This window comes from Python bivittatus, unplaced genomic scaffold, assembly GCF_059951505.1.
Source record: "Python bivittatus isolate LINGU-HERP-01145 unplaced genomic scaffold, Pbiv_v1 ctg000480_np1212, whole genome shotgun sequence".
NCBI classification, from domain to species: Eukaryota; Metazoa; Chordata; class Lepidosauria; order Squamata; family Pythonidae; genus Python; species Python bivittatus.
The window spans coordinates 44,192,474-44,214,266 of record NW_028277075.1 but is presented as its reverse complement, the minus strand read 5'-3'; the positions used below and the strand labels follow the sequence as shown (position 1 = coordinate 44,214,266).

Genomic DNA, 21,793 nt, shown 5'->3' with positions numbered 1-21,793 from the left:
TTGTGGGTGTGTGGAGTTCATATCCCAGAATTCCAGAGCCAGCATGGCCACTGATGGGAATTCTGGGAGTTGAAGTCCATATACCTGGAAGCTGCTGAGGTTGGGAAACACTGGTTTAGTGCAAAAGAGGAATCTTTTAAATTCATGACAAATATTAATCAAAATTGCATTATTTGCAGCAATTTCCCTACATTTAGCCATCCTGAGTACTATATACATACTTGAGGGGCAGGATATATATTTAGAAACCTCTTTTTGGATGGGTTGGTTTCATTTCCACACTATTTTATAGTCAGTCCCTTGAGACTGACATTATAAATTCTGATGATACAACAGCTGCACCAACTTGATCAAAAACCTAATCATATGTGGAATCTCACCTCCTTTTTTGCGAAAGAAAAATCACGTAAGCATTTTTTTACAGAAATTATATCCAATCTGAGTTATGTATACAGTAATGCACAGAATGTCCCCTGTTCATTTCAGAAGGAGCTAAACCATCCATTTTTAAAAAAAGGGATGATAGGCTTCTTCCATTACAATGAAAGGAAGAAAAAAGAAGAAAGATGACCCCAAGATTTTCATGTTTGCTTTGGAGCTACAGCAGTTGGAATGCATACAACATTTAAGATTAAAGTCAACACACAAAAATGTGTACTTTGAAAAATATAGGCTTCATACTGCCTAAACCTTTGGAGCTGCTGAAATGTTGCAATACAATCCTCCAAAAATATATTTCAAAACAATTAACAACCTTAATAAAAAAATCTAAAATGAATGTTACTAGTCACTGAAGGAACTTTCATTTGTTTCTGTTACGAATATAGCTATCTAAAGCTATCTTGTATTCCAGATCATTCATTACCATCAATTATCAGTATCTGTTTCTCTGCACTGTACTCACGTTGGCAGTCAACTGGGTTGTTAGAGCTGAAACTTTCTCCTGGGATGCATCCAACTCCCTCCTTAGCTTGCGAATCTAAACATTATATTTCAAAACATGGTTTTGTTTAACAACATCTTCACAATCGATATTGAAAAGCTACATTTTTAAAAATGAGAGAAAAACCCCATCCCATACAAGCTGCTATTTTAGAGAAAGATGAGTGATACACACACACACACACACACACACACACACAAACAAACAAACCCTAAATAACTTCTGGACCAAACTGAAGACACAACATTGGCACAGTTATAATGAAACCCATCATTATTGGCTCAACTACTACAAATAGTGCCTTCTCAGTCATGGCATCTATTTTGTGGAATTTCTTTTTGATGGAAATTTTCCATATTCACGCTCCTGGTCCTCTGGGAAAGCACTTACAATTCAAGTTATTTTATATAACTGATTTCTACTGTTATTTATTCTGTTGCTGTTTGTTGTTCTCCACTTAATTTACTGACCTGGTTCAGACATAATGGTGGACTAAAATGTAGTTATTTGTTTTTGACTGAATGTGATTTGTGAATTATAAAACCACTATGGCTTTTTCTATGAACCATGATTAAACAAACTATGATGGGTACTACATTTCAGCACTTTTGTCCATTTACTGATTTGAATACTTGTTTTAACTTTTATGTAAGCTTTTATCCGTATTGCTGTTAACTGCTTTCAGAAATATTTGATCAGAGAAAGAGAGATAGAAGAAGAGTCTAGTTTTCTAAATACTAGGTAAATATTATCTAAGTATTAGCAAATTGCACTAGTAGATCTTCCTAAGAATTTACATAGGAGTATAGCCAGCAGAAAAATTAATCATTATGATTCAGTGGTATTCAGGTTAAATTACATCATGCACTAGATTAGATTAAAAGTACTACTCACTCTCAATTCAGTCAATTCATTTCATACAAAATACACTGTCTATTGGCAAGCAACTTCCTAGCAGTTCCCCAAAGCTGTTCTTTATTTAAAATGCAAAGATAACATCCAAACAGTATTTCTACCCAGTAATGACTAGGCCCATGTAGTTCAGATCAGATGACTGGATACAGAGCAAAATTTATTGAGCATTTGAAAAATTAAGATATTCAAGCAAAATACAAGAATAATACAAATATTACACTGGTGGGGATGTCTCTCTTCACAAGTTACCGATAAATGTAAGCAGGTGCTTAATTGCAATATAGGTACTAGCTTCTGGTGATTCTTGAAAGATGGTTTGGATCATGATTGAATTATTGAGGGAGGTAGGGAGGTTTGGGAAAGTTTCCAGCAGGGAAAAGATAACAGAAAGAAACAAGCCAAGACTGAAACAAATCTACGGCGAGCTATGAACTTTTCAGATGTAATGGCCATTTTGATGTCCAAGAATTTATTTTAAGTCAAAGCCAATGAGATATGACTGTGGTGAAGGATCAATAGCAATGAATACAAATATGCAAGAACGTTTTGGATTTGATCCAGTTCATTCCTGTCCTTGAATCATTTGTACATGCAGTCATTCAGCGTGTACAGCATGGTGTATGGAAGGTAGTCCAATAAAGTTGGTGGAAGAGATTTGCATAAAGAGGAGCAGTAACAAATACTTCAAGAGGGCACTACATTAACATCACTGAATTTTAAAAACGGAGTCATATCATGCCCTCAGTTTCCCAAATATTTAAAAAGAGCACCTGCCACTGAATTTAGTAATTTTAAGGAAAACAAAATTCTCCTTACCTCTGATTGACATTTTTCTTCAGGCTGTGGGGGAAAAAAATGAGACCGCTGTTTTGAAAAATGCATTAAAATCAAAATTAAAATTAGGATTCATTTAATTTTTCAGCCTACCGATAACCATTTGACTATGTCCTTTCACTCAAAATACCTGATTAAATCTTTTGAGTCCAAAACATCTTTTATTCAGCTATGTGATAAAAGATGTTGTCCAAACCACATATTTTATTAATGTAACATTTAATAACACTCATGATGTGCAGTTTTATAATCTGAAAACAGGAACATCAAAATATCAGTATAAATAAATAATAAATATTACTGTACTCTATTCCATGATGTCAGTAAATGCAGCAGGCACAATAAAAAAAATAATATAAATACACTGTTAGAATTTTTTTTTCCTAGTCTTCATCTGCAAAAACCTGAGTTCATTGTTCTTTGTCTTTTTTGCTGAGTTGTTCCATGATTAGTTATAGGAATTAGGGCTTATAATCTACCAAAAAGAAATGTTGATTATTTTCTGCTCCAGTTCTGCAGTTATAGATTACTCTTCTAGTAAAAACAGGAGCTTATCAAATGGGATATGTTCTTCCTGACCAGCTGCAAGTTATGCTACACTGCTGGCCAACTAGCAGTGCATTTCTCTTAAAGAATATTTTTTGTAAGCTAAATACATCCACTTTTCATTAGGTAACATTTTATTTGAAATTGCTATATTGTATAAAACAAATAAAATAACTTAAGTAATTCCCTATGTGACTTCTGCTTTGATAATTTGAAGCCCAAGAGGACTTGTATTTGGCAGTTTGTAAACCACAGCTTCCCCATCTCCTGATTTCACAAGAATCTCCACCCATCTTATAGAAATCAAAGGATAAGGAGACAATGAAGCATGGAAGTTCCTTGGAGGAACAGATATTCCATTGTTCGCCCTAGCTTGAGCACATCGTTCTATTTATTAATGAATTAAATTTGTTAAATTTTTCTGCTGCTAACTCCACACAGACTGATAGTGGCTATGACACTCACCGTTGAGTAAATAGATGATGTGCTTGAAACCAAAGATAGAGACGAACCATGCACTACAGGAAAAATAAACAAACAAATTATCCATCTGACTTTTGTGTATACGACACAGTAACAACAGCAGATTATTACATATGCAGTATACATACTACGGATGTTCATAAGGGCTACGCATTTCATCAGCAGCCTAGTTAAAAATTGCATCACCAGTCATGAACATATTTACTGAACATAAATCTTTGCAGACGTATCAGAGAGTAAGCTGAAATAAATGGAAGCATTATACAGACCATAGCCCAAAATGATCTCAAATCAAGCTTTTAAAAATCATTATTTGGATGTAAGTATTTGCCTGCCTGCTGTGTTTCAAACATTGCAAGGTTATGATAGTGCATGGAAAATGAAACAGAAGATGATGAGAAGCAGACAAAGTAAAGGTTCAACTGACCAGTCCAGTTTCACCATATTGTTGGCCTGAAGCATAAACAGTAAAAGGGAGTTAAAAGATTTCGTAAATAAAGAAGATTGAATATTTTGGTGTGAATAGTTTAGGTAAAGACTCATTTAATTATAAGTCAGCATTGTAAGAGAAAGAACATTGGAATATATTTTGATATTTCTTAGGGAAAAAAAACTAGGAAAAATACATTTTTTGTCAAATATATTTACGAAATGGTTTACAAAATGTGGTTTCCTTTAAAAATAGTGTTAATATCTAAATTTATTTATTTACACTTAAAAAGACAAACAGAATGATTTAAAATAAATTTATCCAGCTTTGGTATCAAAACCTACTCAGAGCTACATGGTGCCCAAACTCTGTATATGTCTACAGTTGAAAATATATTGTATTATTTTCCAGAAACACTCTGCCTTCCTATATTACTGCTTTTAAAATGGACAGTCCCCCAGTCCTTGAAGAATAAGGCTATCTGCTGAATGAGGCAGGAAGATACGCTCTTTCTATATGGTCCTCCTGACTCCTCGTCTTATATTTCAATAGTTTACATTGCCAAGAAGCAGAGGCTGCATAGATCGCTAATTACCGAATGGCACACCATTTTGTAGGATAATCATTGCAAACTAAGGGTGTTGCTTTCTGATTGCCTTCCTTCTAAAAACACCCCCAAGTGTAATAGTTTAATAAACTATTAAAATAATAGTACAATAGCAACATAGTTGTCAAAGTAAGGCATCTGGATTCCTCACAAGAATTGTACAGAGCTACATAGTTATAGCTCTTTAGGAACTCAGTTTTAAAGGCATATTCAATATTTCATATTGAAACTGAACAAATGTCAACATACTGTATATAAAATCATTGGATTGTTAGCATTATCGGACAATGACACATGATTGCTATAGAACTATTTATTGTACAATATGTAAATATTGTAAGTAAATTTAAAAATAAATACCACCTTCAGCAAACATGTAAATAAGGCTGCTATATTTTATAAACCTAGTTATATAATGTACTCAAGTTTGCGGTAGTGACTTTATTCTGGCATGTAAGTTTTTTGAAATGTGGTTTTATAACATTTGAATTCTGCTTCTAGTAGACATTCCTAAATCATTTTAAGGGAGGTTGTATGAAAATAAATCACCTGCTATTGTTACAAATTCCCAAAAAAGAACAGTGATTTCTTGTACTAAGCAGCTTACTTTTACATTCATCAAATACCAAGAATATTTTACAACCTCTTAGTTGACCGAAGTGCTTATGTGTCTGAAAATCTGAATACCAAGTGTGATGCTTCTCTATTACAAGATTGCATATTGAATTATTCTGCTTTGAGTCTGATATTATCCTTGGCACAGAAAATATTTTACATTTCACCTGATATGCTTTTCATTTTTTTTTCTTTTATTAAATTTACAATTCTCACAGAATGCTAATTGCCAAAGAAATTCCAGCTAAAACATAAATTAATGGTCTCTGCAGTTTGTGGAAAAAGGCAAAAAAGAACTGTTCCGACCCACAAAGGTCACAATTAAACATAAAACTTAAGAACTATACTAGGAAAAGTTTGATCTTAAATTAGGTAATTAAAATCTCAAATTATTTTGGAACCTTCACAATAATGTTTTACCTCTAACAGAAACCAGACACATTTAGTCCAGCAACTGGTCACCCAGGTGCTGAGCTCAGTGAACAAGATACCAGTTTGAGTCAGCAAAAAAGTTTTTTTTCCACAGCTAGTTTTTAGGTAGTATAGCTGTTTCAGAGAAAAATCTTGAAAAACTACTTTTTTCCCCCAAGTGAATCATTATCACAATAGTAGGCACAACCAATTCACATTCAACTGATAGCAGAAGAAAAAAAACTGGGAAGGGAAAGATCACTAACCTAGGAAATTATTCTTTGATCAGTAAGTTTGGGTAAGAGACAATTACTGTTTTATGTGTCTAACTCAATATTTCCATCCGGGCCTTTTTCTATGCTACCTGCGAGCTTCTGTTTTAAATGCCAAGAATCTTTGCTCCCTGTCACCTTTACTGTCAGGCAACGTGAGTTGAAGGCAACTTAGAGGATGCTGTTGCTTCAAGGTGCTAGGATGCTTGAAGTGGTGAATTCCCAGTGATCTGCACTGCTGGTGTATGAGAAGGAGTACAGGACATGCCTGGTTCTGGGTCCAGGAAGAGTGCCAGAGGCCTTATTCCCCCTAGTTTGAGCTAATGCTCTACCAATTGCCAACAAGTTGTTCCACATTCCTGACTACAGTATACCTAATTCAGACTTTGAGGCAAAAGAGATTTCTCTATCTCTGCAAGAGAATTTCTAGATGCCCTAAAAAGGTCATTATTTGAAATTAGTGATATTTAGGTAAGCTCAAGGTAGGGGTAAGCAATATGGGAGGTCTGTACACACTGAAAAAGAGGCTTTATGCACTCAACCTCAAGGGCAGCATTAGGCTTTGTGGAGTATTTTACAGAATTTGATATCTAAAAATTAGATTTTTAGCTTGTTAATGTTTTCATCATCTTGATTAATTTGAACCATTTTTCAATTCAAGCAAAACACTGGCAACTGATTCCTACCCCATTTCTGGACACTGAAATTTCTTGAATTCAAAGCCCACTGTGTTAATTAAACAAAGTTTTGAATATGTGTTTTGTTGCCTTTTTTCTTTTCCCCATTAACTAAATAAAAATTTATTAACAATTAATAAACAATATTTGTCAAGTTATTTATGAAGTTCCTTCCCATATGCATACATGATCCAACTTTTGGAAAAAAATTAATTGGACCACTTACCCTCTTCAAAGCCATCCCGGAATGACCCAGAACGGCTCATTGTCCTGCTCTTTTCATCCAGTGACATTGAGCTGTTCCGGAACCGGGTGTCATTGTAAGGATCATAAGGGCCATCTGCGTTAGAAAGACTGTGTGTCCGTAGCATGGTTGGGTTGGATAAGCTCATTTGGGCTGCTGTGGTGGGGCTCGCTAGAAAGCAAACCAGAGACAGGAAATTCACATACATGCTACGCTACCATCACAAATAAACAAACCAAACAATTACTATAAAAGCAAGGTAGCAGTCTCTAACTATCTCTCTCTGCAAATTTGTCCTAATAAGTCCTGCCTTAATCAGATAGGTAGAAAATAAGGTCATGGAAGAATCTTCCACAACCATGCTTACTTCCAACCATATTACTATCTTGATTCTGAACAGAAATGAAGATACCAGAAGCAACTAAAATTCTGGTAGCATATACCACAGAGTTGCCAGGCACAAATCCAGACATTATTAGAATATCAAGTCAGTTGGAGTCATTGGAGAGGACACTCCCAAAGCTAAAACTCCTTGGATCAGAATCTTCTTTTTCCGCAAGAAACTATTAGTTTGTACCCTTGGGACTTTGCAATCTTCACTATCAGATAAAGAAGACAGTGTACCCAGAAAAAATAACCAAGCAAAACTCCAGGGACAAGGCAAGCTTGTGGGTATCATGGTATCAGCTTGCAACTGTTCATCTTCTGATCTTATTTTTGAATCCTGTTCAACTTTACTGGTACTAGTTAATAGCGGCTAGGGCTGTGCAAAATTGTATTGTTTTGCTTCACAGAGGCTCAACTCTGATCGCTTGAGGAATTCACTTTAAAACATTACCCAGATTCAGAAAAGCAAGGCATTCCAATGGAAGGCATTGAGATGGGTCTCTTTATTTCACTTGGCTGCTTTGCTTTGGTGAAAATGTCTTCTACTGAAGGCCAATGAAACAAGCAATTCAGCATGGTATGGCAACACTCACACAGCATCTAGACGCAGGATGTGCATCAAGGGGGAAGTTCACTGAAGCTTTGATCAAAACAAAGAATCCCTTTGAAGTTTTGTATCAACCTAATAACTATTATTCTTATGACTCTATCAAGGCAAGTCTTTATGCAGTGGTTGCCAAAACGTCTTAGATCTTAAGCTTTATGTTCATTCATAGAAGATAAAATAAATAAATAATTTTTAAAAACTCAGCCATAATGTGCGATTCTTTTAAACCAGGTTAGTGAATAGAGTGAATAATTTTTCAGATATAGCATAAACCTTGCATGGCTATAAAAAATGTTACATGCAAAAGCAGAGGGAAAACAAAAGTGCAAACTCCTGTGACACTCCAAAGTTCTAAGTTAGAAAATTATGAGCATAATGCCCATACTGGTCTGGTATGTTTCAACTGGCATGCTATGTCAGACATATACCAACTTATCAGTATCAATCACCAACTAATTTTGCATATTTTCTAACCAGCTGTACTTTTCAGAGTTGAAAGAAAACATAAAAGTTCACTCACCAAGCTGGGAGAAGTTAAATCTAGTCCCAGATGGTGATGTGATGCTGGAACCAGAAGAAAATGGAGAATTGACCACGGTATCCTGAAGACCACCTGCAGAGTGTGAACGTAGCCATTCTTTTGCTTCCTCTTGACTGCGAAGTTGTGATGATGGTGTATACCTGCACAAATTAAAATCAGGATTTACTTTTTCTCAGAAAAATCTAGCTTGACCAAAATACAGAAGCATATGGAGAGAAAAGAGCAAAACTGAAAAGAAGTCTATGCCTGCCAGAGGACACTTTTTCATGTCAGTAGAATTAGTCTAGCTGAAAGGCTTGATTTTGCACACATGTATCAACTTATGTCTGTGCAAGGAACCATGAAACCTAATGTGTGACCTAAAGCCAGAGCACAACGGAGAACAGAGATCTTCAACTTGATGCCCCCTAGTTATGTTTAAACAACCACCAATATTCACATTCAACAAGGCCAACAGCCACTGCTGCCATTACACGCTAATTTTTAGAGTTGTCCCAACATCCCCTTCTCTGCCACAGCACTCAACCTGGGGAACACCATTCCCCCTGAGGTGAGATTGGCCCTAACCCTGCTGATTTTCTGGAAATCCCTTAAAACTTGGTTTTGTCAGCAGGCTTCGGGATATCCCATGGAAGTGGGAAGCCCATGAAACAGCTATATTGTACATAAGATATTGAAGGCACTCTCTTATGGTTTTAGTTATATTTATGTTTTAATTGTTTAATGGTTTTAAAAGTTTTATTTTAATTGTTCTGTTTTTATTGTATGCTACCCAGAGTCCCATTCATGAAATGGGCGGCTGTATAAATTTGATAAATAAATAAATAAACAAATAAAATTTAAAAAAATACTTGGAGGTTATCAACTTGTAGAAAGGTGACAGGGGAGGGGAGGGGAAAAGCCAGACCTATGTCACTAAAGTAGTGCTGCTCAAAGCCTAAGACAAACTGATCTGCAAGAATCAAACCTGAACACCTAGAAAAAGAACATCTACACGTGCCTATAGATTTTGTACATATTGGGTTCATAACCTCAGTGATTACCATCATTTGATAATGACCCAGCAGCCTGCCTCAACCTTTTGCACTCCAGATACATACCGTATATACTCACAGTTAAACCGAGAATTTTAGGTGCCAGAATACACCCCCAAAAATGGCTAGGCTCATCTGCGAGTATATATGGTAGGTTTCTTCCTCAGCTTTTTAAAAGTACCAGTATATCCCATATATATTTGTGGATAAGCCCATCTGCAGATAAACAGACCCTCAAATTTTTAACCAAAATACCATGAAAAATGTGCCATCTGCAGAAAACATACGAATATTTCAAGGGCTGGCTTATCTGCCGATGGGCTTATATGTGAGTATCTGGTATTCTGACCAATATACTGGTCAGAATACCAAATTGGTGAAGACTGGATTAAATACATACAGGCATCTCACTGACTAATGTGATAGGTATCATTTTTTTTTTCTTCTTCCCAGTGGTAAAAATAAAACAAGCACTGCCAGCAAATGAATGTACTCTTTAAAATACCTCCTCTAAAGCACAAGCAGTTACATTTCATGTACAGCAATGGTATTAATTCCACTTTTTAACTTTCATGTTCCAGAGTGATCTAGAGATGTTCATCTGTACTTGGCAGTAAAGAACTAGGGCTACTATCTAGCGACCATCTAGATTTTTGCAGTCCAGATCTGCCAACCCTATTAAAACTGAAGATTTTGCAGTTGTTATTTCTTATCAGTTGACCTCTATTTGGACATGCTGATAGTGAATATGGAAATTGTAGTCCAACACATCTGGAGACTGAGGAAGTCTATTTGAAAGTAATTGAGGATGCAAATGACAGCACTAGAAATAGCAGTCTTCCTGCCATTATCCTCTATTTTCAGTAAAAGTTTCTGATGTGAAAAGTTGTTCATGTGTATTAAGAAACTGGGGCCATAAAGAGGCACACAAATTTTAGCACAATAAGCAAATGAACAAACTACAGATACCTACCTCCTTGACATTTAAATGTTTCAAGCTTAAAAAATGGTCTTCATTAATAGCTGGAGACATTTGATAGGCAGAGAAAATATTACAAACCAATTAACTTACACAATCTTAGCCCTCCCTTATTTTACACAGTGCTTTTAGCATCCAGCTCAGTGAGGCAATCAAAGATGCTGCAAATAACAATGTGTTTATAGCACAGAATAAATTGCAGCTATAATTTAAAGTCATCAGTTCAGTGGTTGTAAAAAGCAGCAGCACAATCTAGTCTAAAGTTGAACCATTTCAAGTTCAACAATATCTGTGGAATTAGTTTAGAGCTTTCAATTTGTGACAATCAGATTAATAAATCTAGTAAAGTTGTAAGTCTTCATTGAAATAAGAGAGCATACATTTTCAGTGTAATTTTTCTTGATATCAAATTGTCTATAATACGTAATTTAAAAAGATATATTTATGGAACGTCTGATAGGCTTGATTCGATTCTTTTTTTTTTTTTTAAGTACAATTACAGCTTCAGCTACAGTATAGCAAAATCTGCACTTTTAATGACTTCTCAGTTCCTCTTGATCTGCATTTCAGAAGTTAACTGTGAGAATAGCATCATCCAGTTACTATTTCAGTCATAAAAGCTGCAAATTATTGCTCACAAGTCAAGCTCGGTGAGTTGGTTTTTCAAAAGCCAGCCAGCTATAGTTACAATCCCTGCTCAAGCTGAGAAGCTATGAAAAGAAGCATGTAGGTGGGAAAAGAGAGTAATGACCTGCTTCAAGAGGACGGGGGAGGGAGGACAGGGAGGAAGAGACTGCAGCCACTCACTGCAAAGCAGAGACCACCACCAGCGCTACTGACGGTCACGAAAGACACACAGGCAAAAAAGCTCCAAAAACCACATGGAAAACTACTTATGCTATATGGAAACACCAATACCTGAGTCCTTTCTTAGGCAAAGTGTTCCTATCAAGATGTGGGTCGCTGTAGAAAAGTTAAAAGAGAAAGAACTTCAGAGAAGAGCAAAAAGGGAATATAAAGGTCAGTTTGAAAGAGAGAAGAACACACTATTAAACAACTCTATCTTAGTACTAAAAAAAAAAGAGATGAAGGCCCCTGCCAAACCAACATGCAAAAGCCTAACCATGTTTAGACTCTGTTATACAGGACATGCACAAGGGACCATGCTAGATGAACTCAAACCCAAGACTTTGAGATCTCATAGCGCAATTCAACCTTCCCTAATTGGAGTCCTTCAGATGGAGATTTAGGAAAGGCAGTCTAACATATCTGGGGGACATCAGATTTGGAAAATGGTAAATACTTATTTTAATGCAACTTTTCAGGCTCATTTGGAAGTTGGACTGACCATTATTCTTCGCATTTCTCTTTCACAAAAGTAACTGGGACAGCTCTTTTCTTAACATGTACATACTTCGAATGAATGTTTCTGAGTAAATCTATACTAGTCATCTCTAATGATAATGTTGAAAAGTTGCCTTCAAAAATATATTAGTACAACGCTGTCCCTCAATTCTAGTATAAAATACCAAGAAATCTTCCAGTATCAGATTGGCATTAATAATACAATCTACATTTTTTTAAAGGTCAAAATGTGGATGTGTTGCATGAACTACCAAAGAGGCATTTGGACATCTATGAGGAAGATTATTTATTTACTTTCAGGGAATAAGATTATCATTGAAATAGGCTATATTCAGATCACACTTGACTGTCCTCAGAAGCATAAGTTCTGCACAGAAACAAACTATGGTTATAAATGTTCAAAAGAGTCTCGTTCTGAATAATATCTGCCAACACTACAAATACTTTTAGTTTAATGAGGGAGTGACTAATGTGTTGATCATATAACTAGATATTCTGAGATGGAACTTGAAATGAAGTGCATCAAATGAAATAAGTTATAGTCTACAAAAGTGTATGCCTGAAAAAAATACATTCACATTTAAGATCCCACAAGATTCTCTGCTATTCTTGTTCCAATAGAGTAGCAATCACCTCTCTGGAAATCACTTAAATATGTTGTTTGTTAAACAATTAAATATCTCTGCTAATGAATTCTGAAACTTAGTAAAAAAGAGTTTTCCCTGCACTAATACAATTCTAGTGCAGGAAATACAGAGAATTATATTCATTCTACCATTATAATCAGTTACTAAACATATGGTAGGAATAGCACTTCCAGTGTGCTTTACTACATACTGTTTCCTTATATTCAGTTTTACAAGGAAGCACACACAGCAATATATATCAAAAGAGCCAAAGATTCCCAAAATTGACACTGATGTAAGCAACTTATTACAGGGACTAATTTCAGCCACAACAGAAGAGTTGGGATAGGGAACCAAGACAAAAGGTGAAACATCTGAAAACATGGGGGAAAGCAGCATGCCACCAGAATGCAGAAATGCTAGTGAGAGTTTACACTTCCAGTAAAAAGATGCAGAACTGCATAAGATCGTTAACTCTGCATTGTTGGAAAAACCTTGCTTTTGTGCAAACCTTCCTCCAAAATAAACTGTGACATAATGCTGTTAAATATACTCTCACTGGCATGTCTTTGAGTGACAGTTAAACACACCCCAGTGAAATATACACAGTCTTGCACAATACACTTTGGCTTCTTAAGTGTCACAATGAACCCTCCTGGATCTTGTGCATTCTGCTACTCTGTGACAGCATTACCTGTCCTGCCTCCTGGGTAAAGTATTTCTGCAGAATTTGGGACTAGCAGCAGGGGAAGAGAGAGGGCTAGAAGAAGTTCAACAAGACAGAAAAACAAAACAACAACAAAAAGAGAGAGGAATATTAGCACAAAAGGAAGAAAGGGAAAGCTGTTAGAAAAAAAGAATCCATCAAAGGTTGGCAACAGTTGTTTTATGTTGTGAAGCCACAGATCATTAGAAGATTTTAGGAACTGCCTAAGTTATTCAGCACGGTCAGGTCACATCCAAAACATTTCAGAATGACCCTGGGATTTTCTCTGGAAGAGAATTTAAGGTGATTGCCAACATCTTCATCTTGTACTTTCCAAGAGGATGCCACGCTGGCCACCAAAATTGACTGTTATGTATAGAGATGATTACCTTGGCTATGAAATTTGTTTTATGATTTTATATGGTTTTGTGTTGTCTTTTTAATAGTTTTTCCTTCTTGTATTGGTTTGCTGTTTTTATACTGTTTTTTAATTGTTTGGGAGCCACCCAGTCTTGTATGGAGATGGGCAGCTCTATAAGTTTAATTAATTAATTAATTAATTAATGTCCAATGGAGATTAATCTAATGGAGATCCTGAATAAATGGTTAAGCTACTACCATTGCATGTAACTATACTACTACAAAATCAAGGCAGCCTATCTGGCGTTCATTTCAAGAATACAACTATCGGATAGTGCAGTTTTGAAGACCCATCAGGCAAAGTAGTAATTTAACTGAATTTGGTATCTGAACACTTGGATTTATCTCTTTCTGGGATGCATATGAAAATTAGAAAGGTCAGATCAAGAAATTATCACAGTCATCTGAGCCACAGAGTGGGCAGATGTCTATATTCTGCAGAATGCACAGCACTACATTTGCTAAGTAAGTAACTGAAGCCATAGGTACAATAGTGGATAATAAACATGTTTTCATTATAATCATTAATGTTTAACTTCGCAAAGGAATATTAAACTAAAAAGTGAACGTGTTTGATTCCAGTGCTTCCTAGACATTTGATCTTTTATTTTAGCATCCTCTAAATTTAGCACTATTTATTTTCAGCATCTGTTCACTTTAGATATAAAAACTAATATAACATAGAGAAAAATGGAAATAAATGAACAGTGACAAAATTAAGGTTGCTTATTTAGCAAGATGTTCACATAGGAACAATATATAAAAATATGATAAAAGCACACGTAAAATGATATGCAAGCTTCTTTACTTTTCACAGATTTTTAAAATACAAATTAAATGGCAGAAGGGATTAGAGCAAGAATTGAATGAATTTAAGATTTTTTTTTTCTTTTCTCTCCTAATGAAAGCTCTTCTTCTAAAACTGGTATTTGCTTTGGCATCAAGAGTGAAGCTCTCCACAGAACAGAGAGCAGTTTTGGAGGATGGGTTTTCATCAAAACTGCAACAGTGAAGAAAGATAATTTAATTATCACCTCTCCCCCCCGCCCAAACTGATGCAATGTGCATGTAAAATATCTGTGCATGATACATGTACTTTGTTCTCTAGTTTTTCAAAGTACATTATAGTTATTATATCAGAAATATAGGCCAATGTTGTTATACTAGAAATGAATGGCTGAAGTTCATAAAACTATGGCTTCCCTGATATTATTTCATGAATTTGTGGTGAAATGAGATCTGAATCATAGTCTTCTCGTCCTATACCTCTCTTTTGGCCATTAGGTTTTGTCTGTTCTTATGCAAAGGTGGACAAAGTTGATCCTCCCAACTGTCCACTTTGCTAGCAATAAAAAGGCTAATGCAAACTGTAGTCTAACAATAGCTAAAGGGCCATATATTGTTCATTCTTGCGCTATGAATTGATTTCAACTACAATATTTGAGATTTCATTAACCCAGGGCTAGGAGGTTACTGTATGAAGATACCCTGGATGGAATCCAAGAGGAAGCAGAATAGGAAACACATCTGGCTAACAGACAAGTCAGAGATGCAGTATGCTTTAAACTGTGCCTCAACATGACATAAAGTGTGTTTTTTATAATTATCACATCATTTTGCTATATATATCCCAAACTTGTTAATTTCTTCAGTTTACACTAAAAGGAATCCAAGTTGCCAGGGGGCAATTTTTCAAGTTGTGCAGAAAGATATAGAAGGGTTTTGTTTAAAAAACCACAATTGCTGGAAGACCTCGGTTATTTGAAATTTCCAAAATGATGGAGACCAAACGATGTTGACTTCCATTTGACTCTCTATATTACCATATGTTTACACAAAAATAAAACACCATCCCTTATTTACCAAAGAGAAAAGTCAGTCTGAATAATTATCAGAGATTGCTACCTTTAAGAAGACTTGAAAACTATTGGTCTTATTCCCATGTATAGCAGTCAGGTTAAGATTAAGCTCCTCAATATACAAACCACAAACCAATAACTGGGGAGACAAAAACTATTGCTATCTTTTGAAATTTTCTCACCTTTCCGACAAGGTTGTCTTAACACTGTTGGTTCTAACAAAGGGAGTCAGCGAGTCATCCTTAGAAGCCGCAATCAAGCCACTGGAAGAATTGTGGTTCAGCCCACTTCCACTGCTGAGAGAAATATCAATGGATTCACAACTGGTGTGCAGGCTGCTGACAGACTGGTATCCAATCCCATCCTTGCTTACAGCAGAAGAACTACTTGGATTAGTACCCCAGGTCAAGCTGTTGGAAGGAGCTGAGTGAGCTGAACTGGGACTAGATGCTAATGGAGACTGGTTTGTATCTGGATTTTTGCAATAAAGAGGGCTACTACCACCACTGCTCAATATGCCACTGCCAGAAGGTGATTCTGGATTTCCTTGCTGGTTCATGGTTGCATGTGGGTTGGAGATTACTACTGAATTTTTCATGCTTTCTGCTGTTGTGATGGGAGGTTGTTTACTTGGCTTTCCACCAAAAAGTCTGAGGAAGAAAAGAAAAATAAAGAAATCAGGTATATACTAAAAGGATATTGGACTTTAAAAAAGAAAGGCTCTAGCATATATGAAAAAATTATCCTTAATATGATTAACATTAAATTATAAATTAATTTCTTCTTCTGTAAACATACCTCCTTCCAGGAAAATCACAATGAGTGTGTTGTACTGTGCTAAATTCATTTGGACAGTACATATATTGTCTGAGGACCCCTAAATGGCAGCAATGAAAACCCTTTCCTGCCATCTAGCCATCATCTCGATTTTTGCAGTCTAACTACGGTAGTTTATGGTAAAAAAAGGTCCTGAGTGACCTTTTGAATGACCTGAACTATGGTAAAAAAGGTCCTGAATGATATGTGACAGTTTCACATTCCTTGCATTTTCTCTGCCCATGTTTAGCTAGTCAGTACAAGCAGAAACAGTCAAAAAGTGCTCCAAGATTTTCTCCTGTATTACCTAAATTTTCGTTTTGATATTGCTATGAGAAAAATACTCAGCTATTCGTATTTTAGTGGTACAGGTAGTCCTCACTTAACAACCACTCATTCAGCGACCATTCAAAGTCATGAAGGCACTGAATGAGAGGGACTTACAACTGGTCCTTGTAGTTGTGCTTGGTGACTGGCTTGCCATTATGACAACGCAGCATCCCGCAGTCGCGTGATCGCCATTGGCAACCTTCACTGCCAGCTTCTGATGAGCAAAGCCAATGGGGAAGCAGCAGGAGGTCGCAGATGGTGACCATGTGAGGTCGTGCTTAATGACCGCACGGGATTTGCTTTAACGACAGCAACCAGAAGTGCTGGAACTGCCATTGCTAAGCAGCGTGGTCACATGACATCATGTTTTGCGACTGTGTTGCTGGTCCCAATTACCATCGTTATGCAAGGATCACCTGTATATATTTTATAGAATGTGACTACAATGTTCATAATGTTTATTATGTATCCTATATACTGCCGGAGAAGCTATAACTGTCTTTTAAAAGAAAGGCAGCATTTACCTAAAAAGAGCACATACAGTCTTAACCAGAAAACTCCTGGGCTGATACTAAATTTCAACAACATCCCTTAATGGCTCTGTTATAGTTACAGGTAAGAGTGAGAAAATATCTAACAACAGACCTCTGCCCCCTCCCCCCAATTATGTTCCTAACAAAATCATTTTTGGAAGAGATGACCTAGAATAACTTGATGTTCCTCACAGATTCTTACAGATCCTAGCAATCATGCATCCTGGAAATTACCAGAATTTGAAGTCTACCATATTTGGAGGATGTCAGGTGGAAAACAGTGTTTTGAATAACAGGGCATCTACAGATTTTTATTGACTGAAGTTTTTCAAAAAAAGTGTTTCTCTTCTAGACTTAGACATCAAGGGTAACTTCCAGAATGACTTCTTTCCATCTTTCAAACTCAAACTAATTCAAATGAAAAAGCTATAAATACCTGCGCAGTGTAGGAGAGGCGACATCTGGGTACTTTACTGCTTGCTGGTGAGTACTCTGGGATGAATTGGATGTTGTCTGAGATGAAGGGTTTGCTTTAACTGAATTACAAGAGACCACACTTTCATTGTCTGAGGAGATCCCTTTCTCTTTATCGGTCTGGTTTATTAAGCCTGGCAGAGAGCTCCCAAGGGCAACTTTTGTTGGCTCTCTTATTTTAGGAACAGGCAGGCCTGCAGACTTGCTGCTTATGTTGGAGTCTATGCTGCTGGTGCTAGATCTATTGCCAGCTCCACTTCTGCTGCTGGATTTGCTGGGACGGGGTAAACTCCGATACTGAAGATTGGTTCGGGTAGTAATGGCTAAATAGCCATCATCCTGATTTTGTGAGCCATCAACACTAGTCTTCCGACCAGTAGACCTACCCATGAGTCCAGATGACTTGGGGATTTTGCCCAGAGTAGCAGCTCTACTAGTAATAGTTGCTCCACTAGCTGTAATCATGGTGACAGCTACAGCTGACCCACTCTGCTTTTTAAATCCAAACATGTTTGTATTAGTAGTAGCGGTTCTACAGTTATTTGCGGAAGGCTTTTTTGATTCATCCCCACTGCTTCGCCCAGCATCTGAAGGGGAACGTTTAATGTTTCCAGATTTGGGAGAAATTCTACCCTTTTCTGAAACCTTGGCATCATCAGTTTTTCCTAGAGGAGGAGGAGGAGGAGGAAGAAGAAGACAATTTCAAATATTGCATGACTTCAAATATTATGCAGTAACATTCCAATATTTTTAAAATTATTTGTAAATCGTTAATACATCTGAGTGCCAGGAGAACATACTTAATATATTATTAAGTTTAAAAACATAACCACTTGAATAGATTAATAGATGGGGAAAAGTAAAGCTTCCAGACACTTTTAATTGACCAAATGCATAAGGTTGATAACATGACCACAGGGATGCTGCATGGGTTGTAAATGCGAGGACTGGTTATAAAATTACTTTTTCAGCACTGTTGTAACTTTGAACAGTTGCTAAATGAGGTGGTCAATAAGCGAGGACTACCTGTATGGAGGTTATCAGGGAAGGCTGCCTTAAGAAGTGGATTCTTGGGGTAGAGCACTCTTTGAGTGCCATGATAGGATACAGACAGGTCTTTCTCATTTCTAAAAGAAGGATTAAGAAAACAATGGAAAACAAAAGCAGATTTTTCTCTTCTCTATGCTTTGTCTAAGAAGCATATTTCTACTTTCCATTTATCCCATGACAGCAACCTGCACACTGAGGATCTATACAGGTAGTCCTCAGGTTACAACCACTCAAAGTTATGATGGCGCTGAACAAGAGGGGCTTATAACTGGTCCTCAGAGTTCTGACCACTGCAGCATCCCCATGGCCAAGTGATTGAGATCCGGGCACTTGGGTGCCCAGCTCGCAATTACGCCATTGCAGCAAGCCGCAGTCATGTGATTACATTCCCTGCCAGCTTTCCACAAGCAAAGTCAATGGGGAAGCTGGCAGGAAGTCAGAAGCTGCTCCCACTCCCATTGCTTTTTTGCCCATCCACCCTCTGTAGTGCCTGCCTGCGGCATCCCACCCCCCAGCAGCACCCGTGCACCTGCCTGCATTCTGTAGTGCCTGCCCATGGCATCTGCACACCCCTATGCTCTGTAGCACCTGCCAGCAGCACCCCCCGTGACACCCATGCACTCATCTACTGGCCTGCTTGCTTGGAACTCCTGCCTCTTCCTGCTTAACAACCTGCGCAGTCCTGGGGTTATGATGGCAACTGGGACTGCTAAGCAATGTGGTTACGTGATGTCATCCCTTACAACCACATCACTTAGTGATGGAAATTCTGGCCCCAATTGCCGTCATAACCCGAGGACTACCTGTATTATCCTCCTTACTTTGTTTGAACTGCTGTTATGACAAGTAGATTGTACGTTAAAGATCTACCATATTGAGTGTTGATGAGGGATATTGCTACCTAACTACATAGAATTAGAAATGAGAGTAAAGAGAACTAAGAAAGGTCTCCCTCCTCCACATAACTTTCAGGAAATCTGTGGTATAATTTAGCTAGCAGGGAGTGTTGGAAATCTCCCTCCCTCCCTCCCTTGTAAGTCTCCCCCACCCGTGTGCCCTCCCCGAGTCCCTCTGTGCTCATGCCATGCCGGCCACTCTTGCACCCCTGTGCACCCTCCCTGACCTGCACCACACCCTTGCACACCCTCCCCAACCTCTGTTGCACCCTCAGACACCCTCCCTGTCCCTCAGTACACCTCTTGGTCACCCCCTCACTCATTCTCCCACCCAGAAGCAGCTACCTACCTATCTGCCTGCTGGCCTTGGACTTGCAACTTCCAGCCGGCTTCCCCGCTGACTTTGCTTGTGGGAAGCTGGCAGGGAGCATCAGCAATCACAATCGAGTTTAGACTTCCTGCTAGCTTCCCTGCTGACTTGTGGGAAGCTGTTAGAAAGCACTGGAAATGACAATCACGTGCTGCAGCTGACTGCAGCAGCACGGTGGTGCTGAAGTAGCAGCAGCGCAGCAACACTGAAGCGGTCACAACTTTCTCAAATTTCAATCCCACAGGAGTAATGGGTCCTGGACATTCTGTAAGTTAGTCCATTTGAGTACCCTGGTTCAAAAATTGTTGCCCTATGATGTACCTTCACCCAGTTGAAGGTTACAAACAGACATGAGAGTTTGGTAGTATATAGATACATTAAAATGCCCTATTGATAAACACATTAATCCATGCAAGAAGCATGCATTTTCCTGATCGAATCTCAGTTACCAGTATCCCTTTAATTTGGTAAAGACAATCAGGAAAGAAGATTTATTGCTACTTTCCATCAAAGAGCAGCACAGATCAAAATGCAGTTTGAAATCCTGGCAGAAGAAATGTATTTTTTAACTAACAGCATGTATTCTTGGCCTGCACTGCATGGCTTTTGGCTGTGCATTCCTCACCTGTTCCAGGTGTCTTCAAAGTTCCTGAGGTGGCTGCTGTTTTCATCCTCGGTGTGGTAATGCCAACTTGAGCTGACATGCCCCGTCTCCAGGATCCCGTCTGTGAAATGACGATGTTCTTCCTTCCAGAAGTGCTTTTATCAGATTCATCAGACACATCAGAGGGATTCCTTCTCCATTTAGATCCAGACTCCATTTTTACACCACTGTCTGAGCCTCCATCTGATTTTTTGATTTCATCACCAGACCACAAGGAATTCCGCTCCACTTGGGAATGCTTTTCAGCGTCAGTCTGTTGGAAAATAGAAATTAATCGACTTACACTGCAAAAATTTTTCCTCCCATGATCCAAAATCAAATATTTCAACATTTCAATAATTCATACAGATAAGAGTTCTGGCTTTCCATTTTTGTAAAGAATAAGATACAAATCTACAAACAGAAGATTAAGGAATCTGTATTACATTTGTAGCACACTTAAGTCAAAAAAAGCAAACAAATCCCAAACCATTCAACATTTCATGAAATGAGACCAAGGGAAAAAAAATATATTAAAAGACCTATCTTGATGTTGTGTAGCTTCCTTATCCCTGTATTTTGCACCACACCTTTCACTGCAAAGCACAAACTCCTTCACTTCAAATATGTGTTGAGAGATTCTTCCTTTGTTCTGCCTTCCTATCTCTTTGCCGGCAATTTGATCTGTGGAGCATGAAGAGGCAGCTTCTCGCAGCACTAAAGATAAACGAGGCTTTCTGTTTCAGTCTTGCCCAAACTTCATCATCAACTCAGGTGAGAAATGTTTATGAGTGACAATGATTCACAACTCCATCCCACTAAATTTAATCACCTAGATTGCCTATTTATTCATAATTAAATTTATCACTCTGAATTTATGTGAGTGATTAGAGAGTCCTTCAAATATAGTAACATTCTATTTTTTACTTCCTTATGATGGTTACAAGAGAGACAACGAGCTGGGCTGTATTCTGTATCTGCCCTCTTTGTTTCACTTGTACTGGCTTTATGAACTATCTGAAATCATTTGCAATTCAAATCCCTGACATGGAGACTAACAACTACCAATGCCAAAACTAATTGAAAAACTGTGAACACGCTTACACATATGGGAACCCAAAAAAGGAGATGCTGAGGGATCCATGCTGTGCACTTTTTCTTCCAGCCTGGTTTTGCTGGT

The 21,793-nt window shown here is 37.6% G+C and overlaps 1 protein-coding gene across 6 annotated transcripts in view; it reads right to left on the bottom strand.

Annotated features, from left to right (window-relative positions):
- Positions 1-21,793, bottom strand: part of NAV2 (neuron navigator 2) — a 307,819-nt gene that overhangs the window by 42,416 nt on the left and 243,610 nt on the right. For 4 of the 6 annotated variants that reach the window (XR_015797036.1, XM_088145827.1, XM_088145829.1 and 1 more), the window contains 10 exons: positions 20,596-20,887; positions 17,617-18,319; positions 15,684-16,151; positions 13,211-13,276; positions 11,444-11,488; positions 8,492-8,652; positions 6,960-7,148; positions 3,704-3,756; positions 2,675-2,698; positions 905-979 (listed from right to left, as the gene is read on the bottom strand). Coding sequence is in view for 5 of the 6 variants with exons in the window: in XM_088145827.1 (XP_088001953.1) it covers positions 905-979; positions 2,675-2,698; positions 3,704-3,756; positions 6,960-7,148; positions 8,492-8,652; positions 11,444-11,488; positions 13,211-13,276; positions 15,684-16,151; positions 17,617-18,319; positions 20,596-20,887 (2,076 nt within the window). In the remaining variant the exon portion in view is untranslated. The remainder of the gene's footprint in view (positions 1-904; positions 980-2,674; positions 2,699-3,703; positions 3,757-6,959; positions 7,149-8,491; positions 8,653-11,443; positions 11,489-13,210; positions 13,277-15,683; positions 16,152-17,616; positions 18,320-20,595; positions 20,888-21,793) is intronic. The other 2 variants (XM_088145828.1, XM_088145830.1) reach the window with 2 other exon arrangements.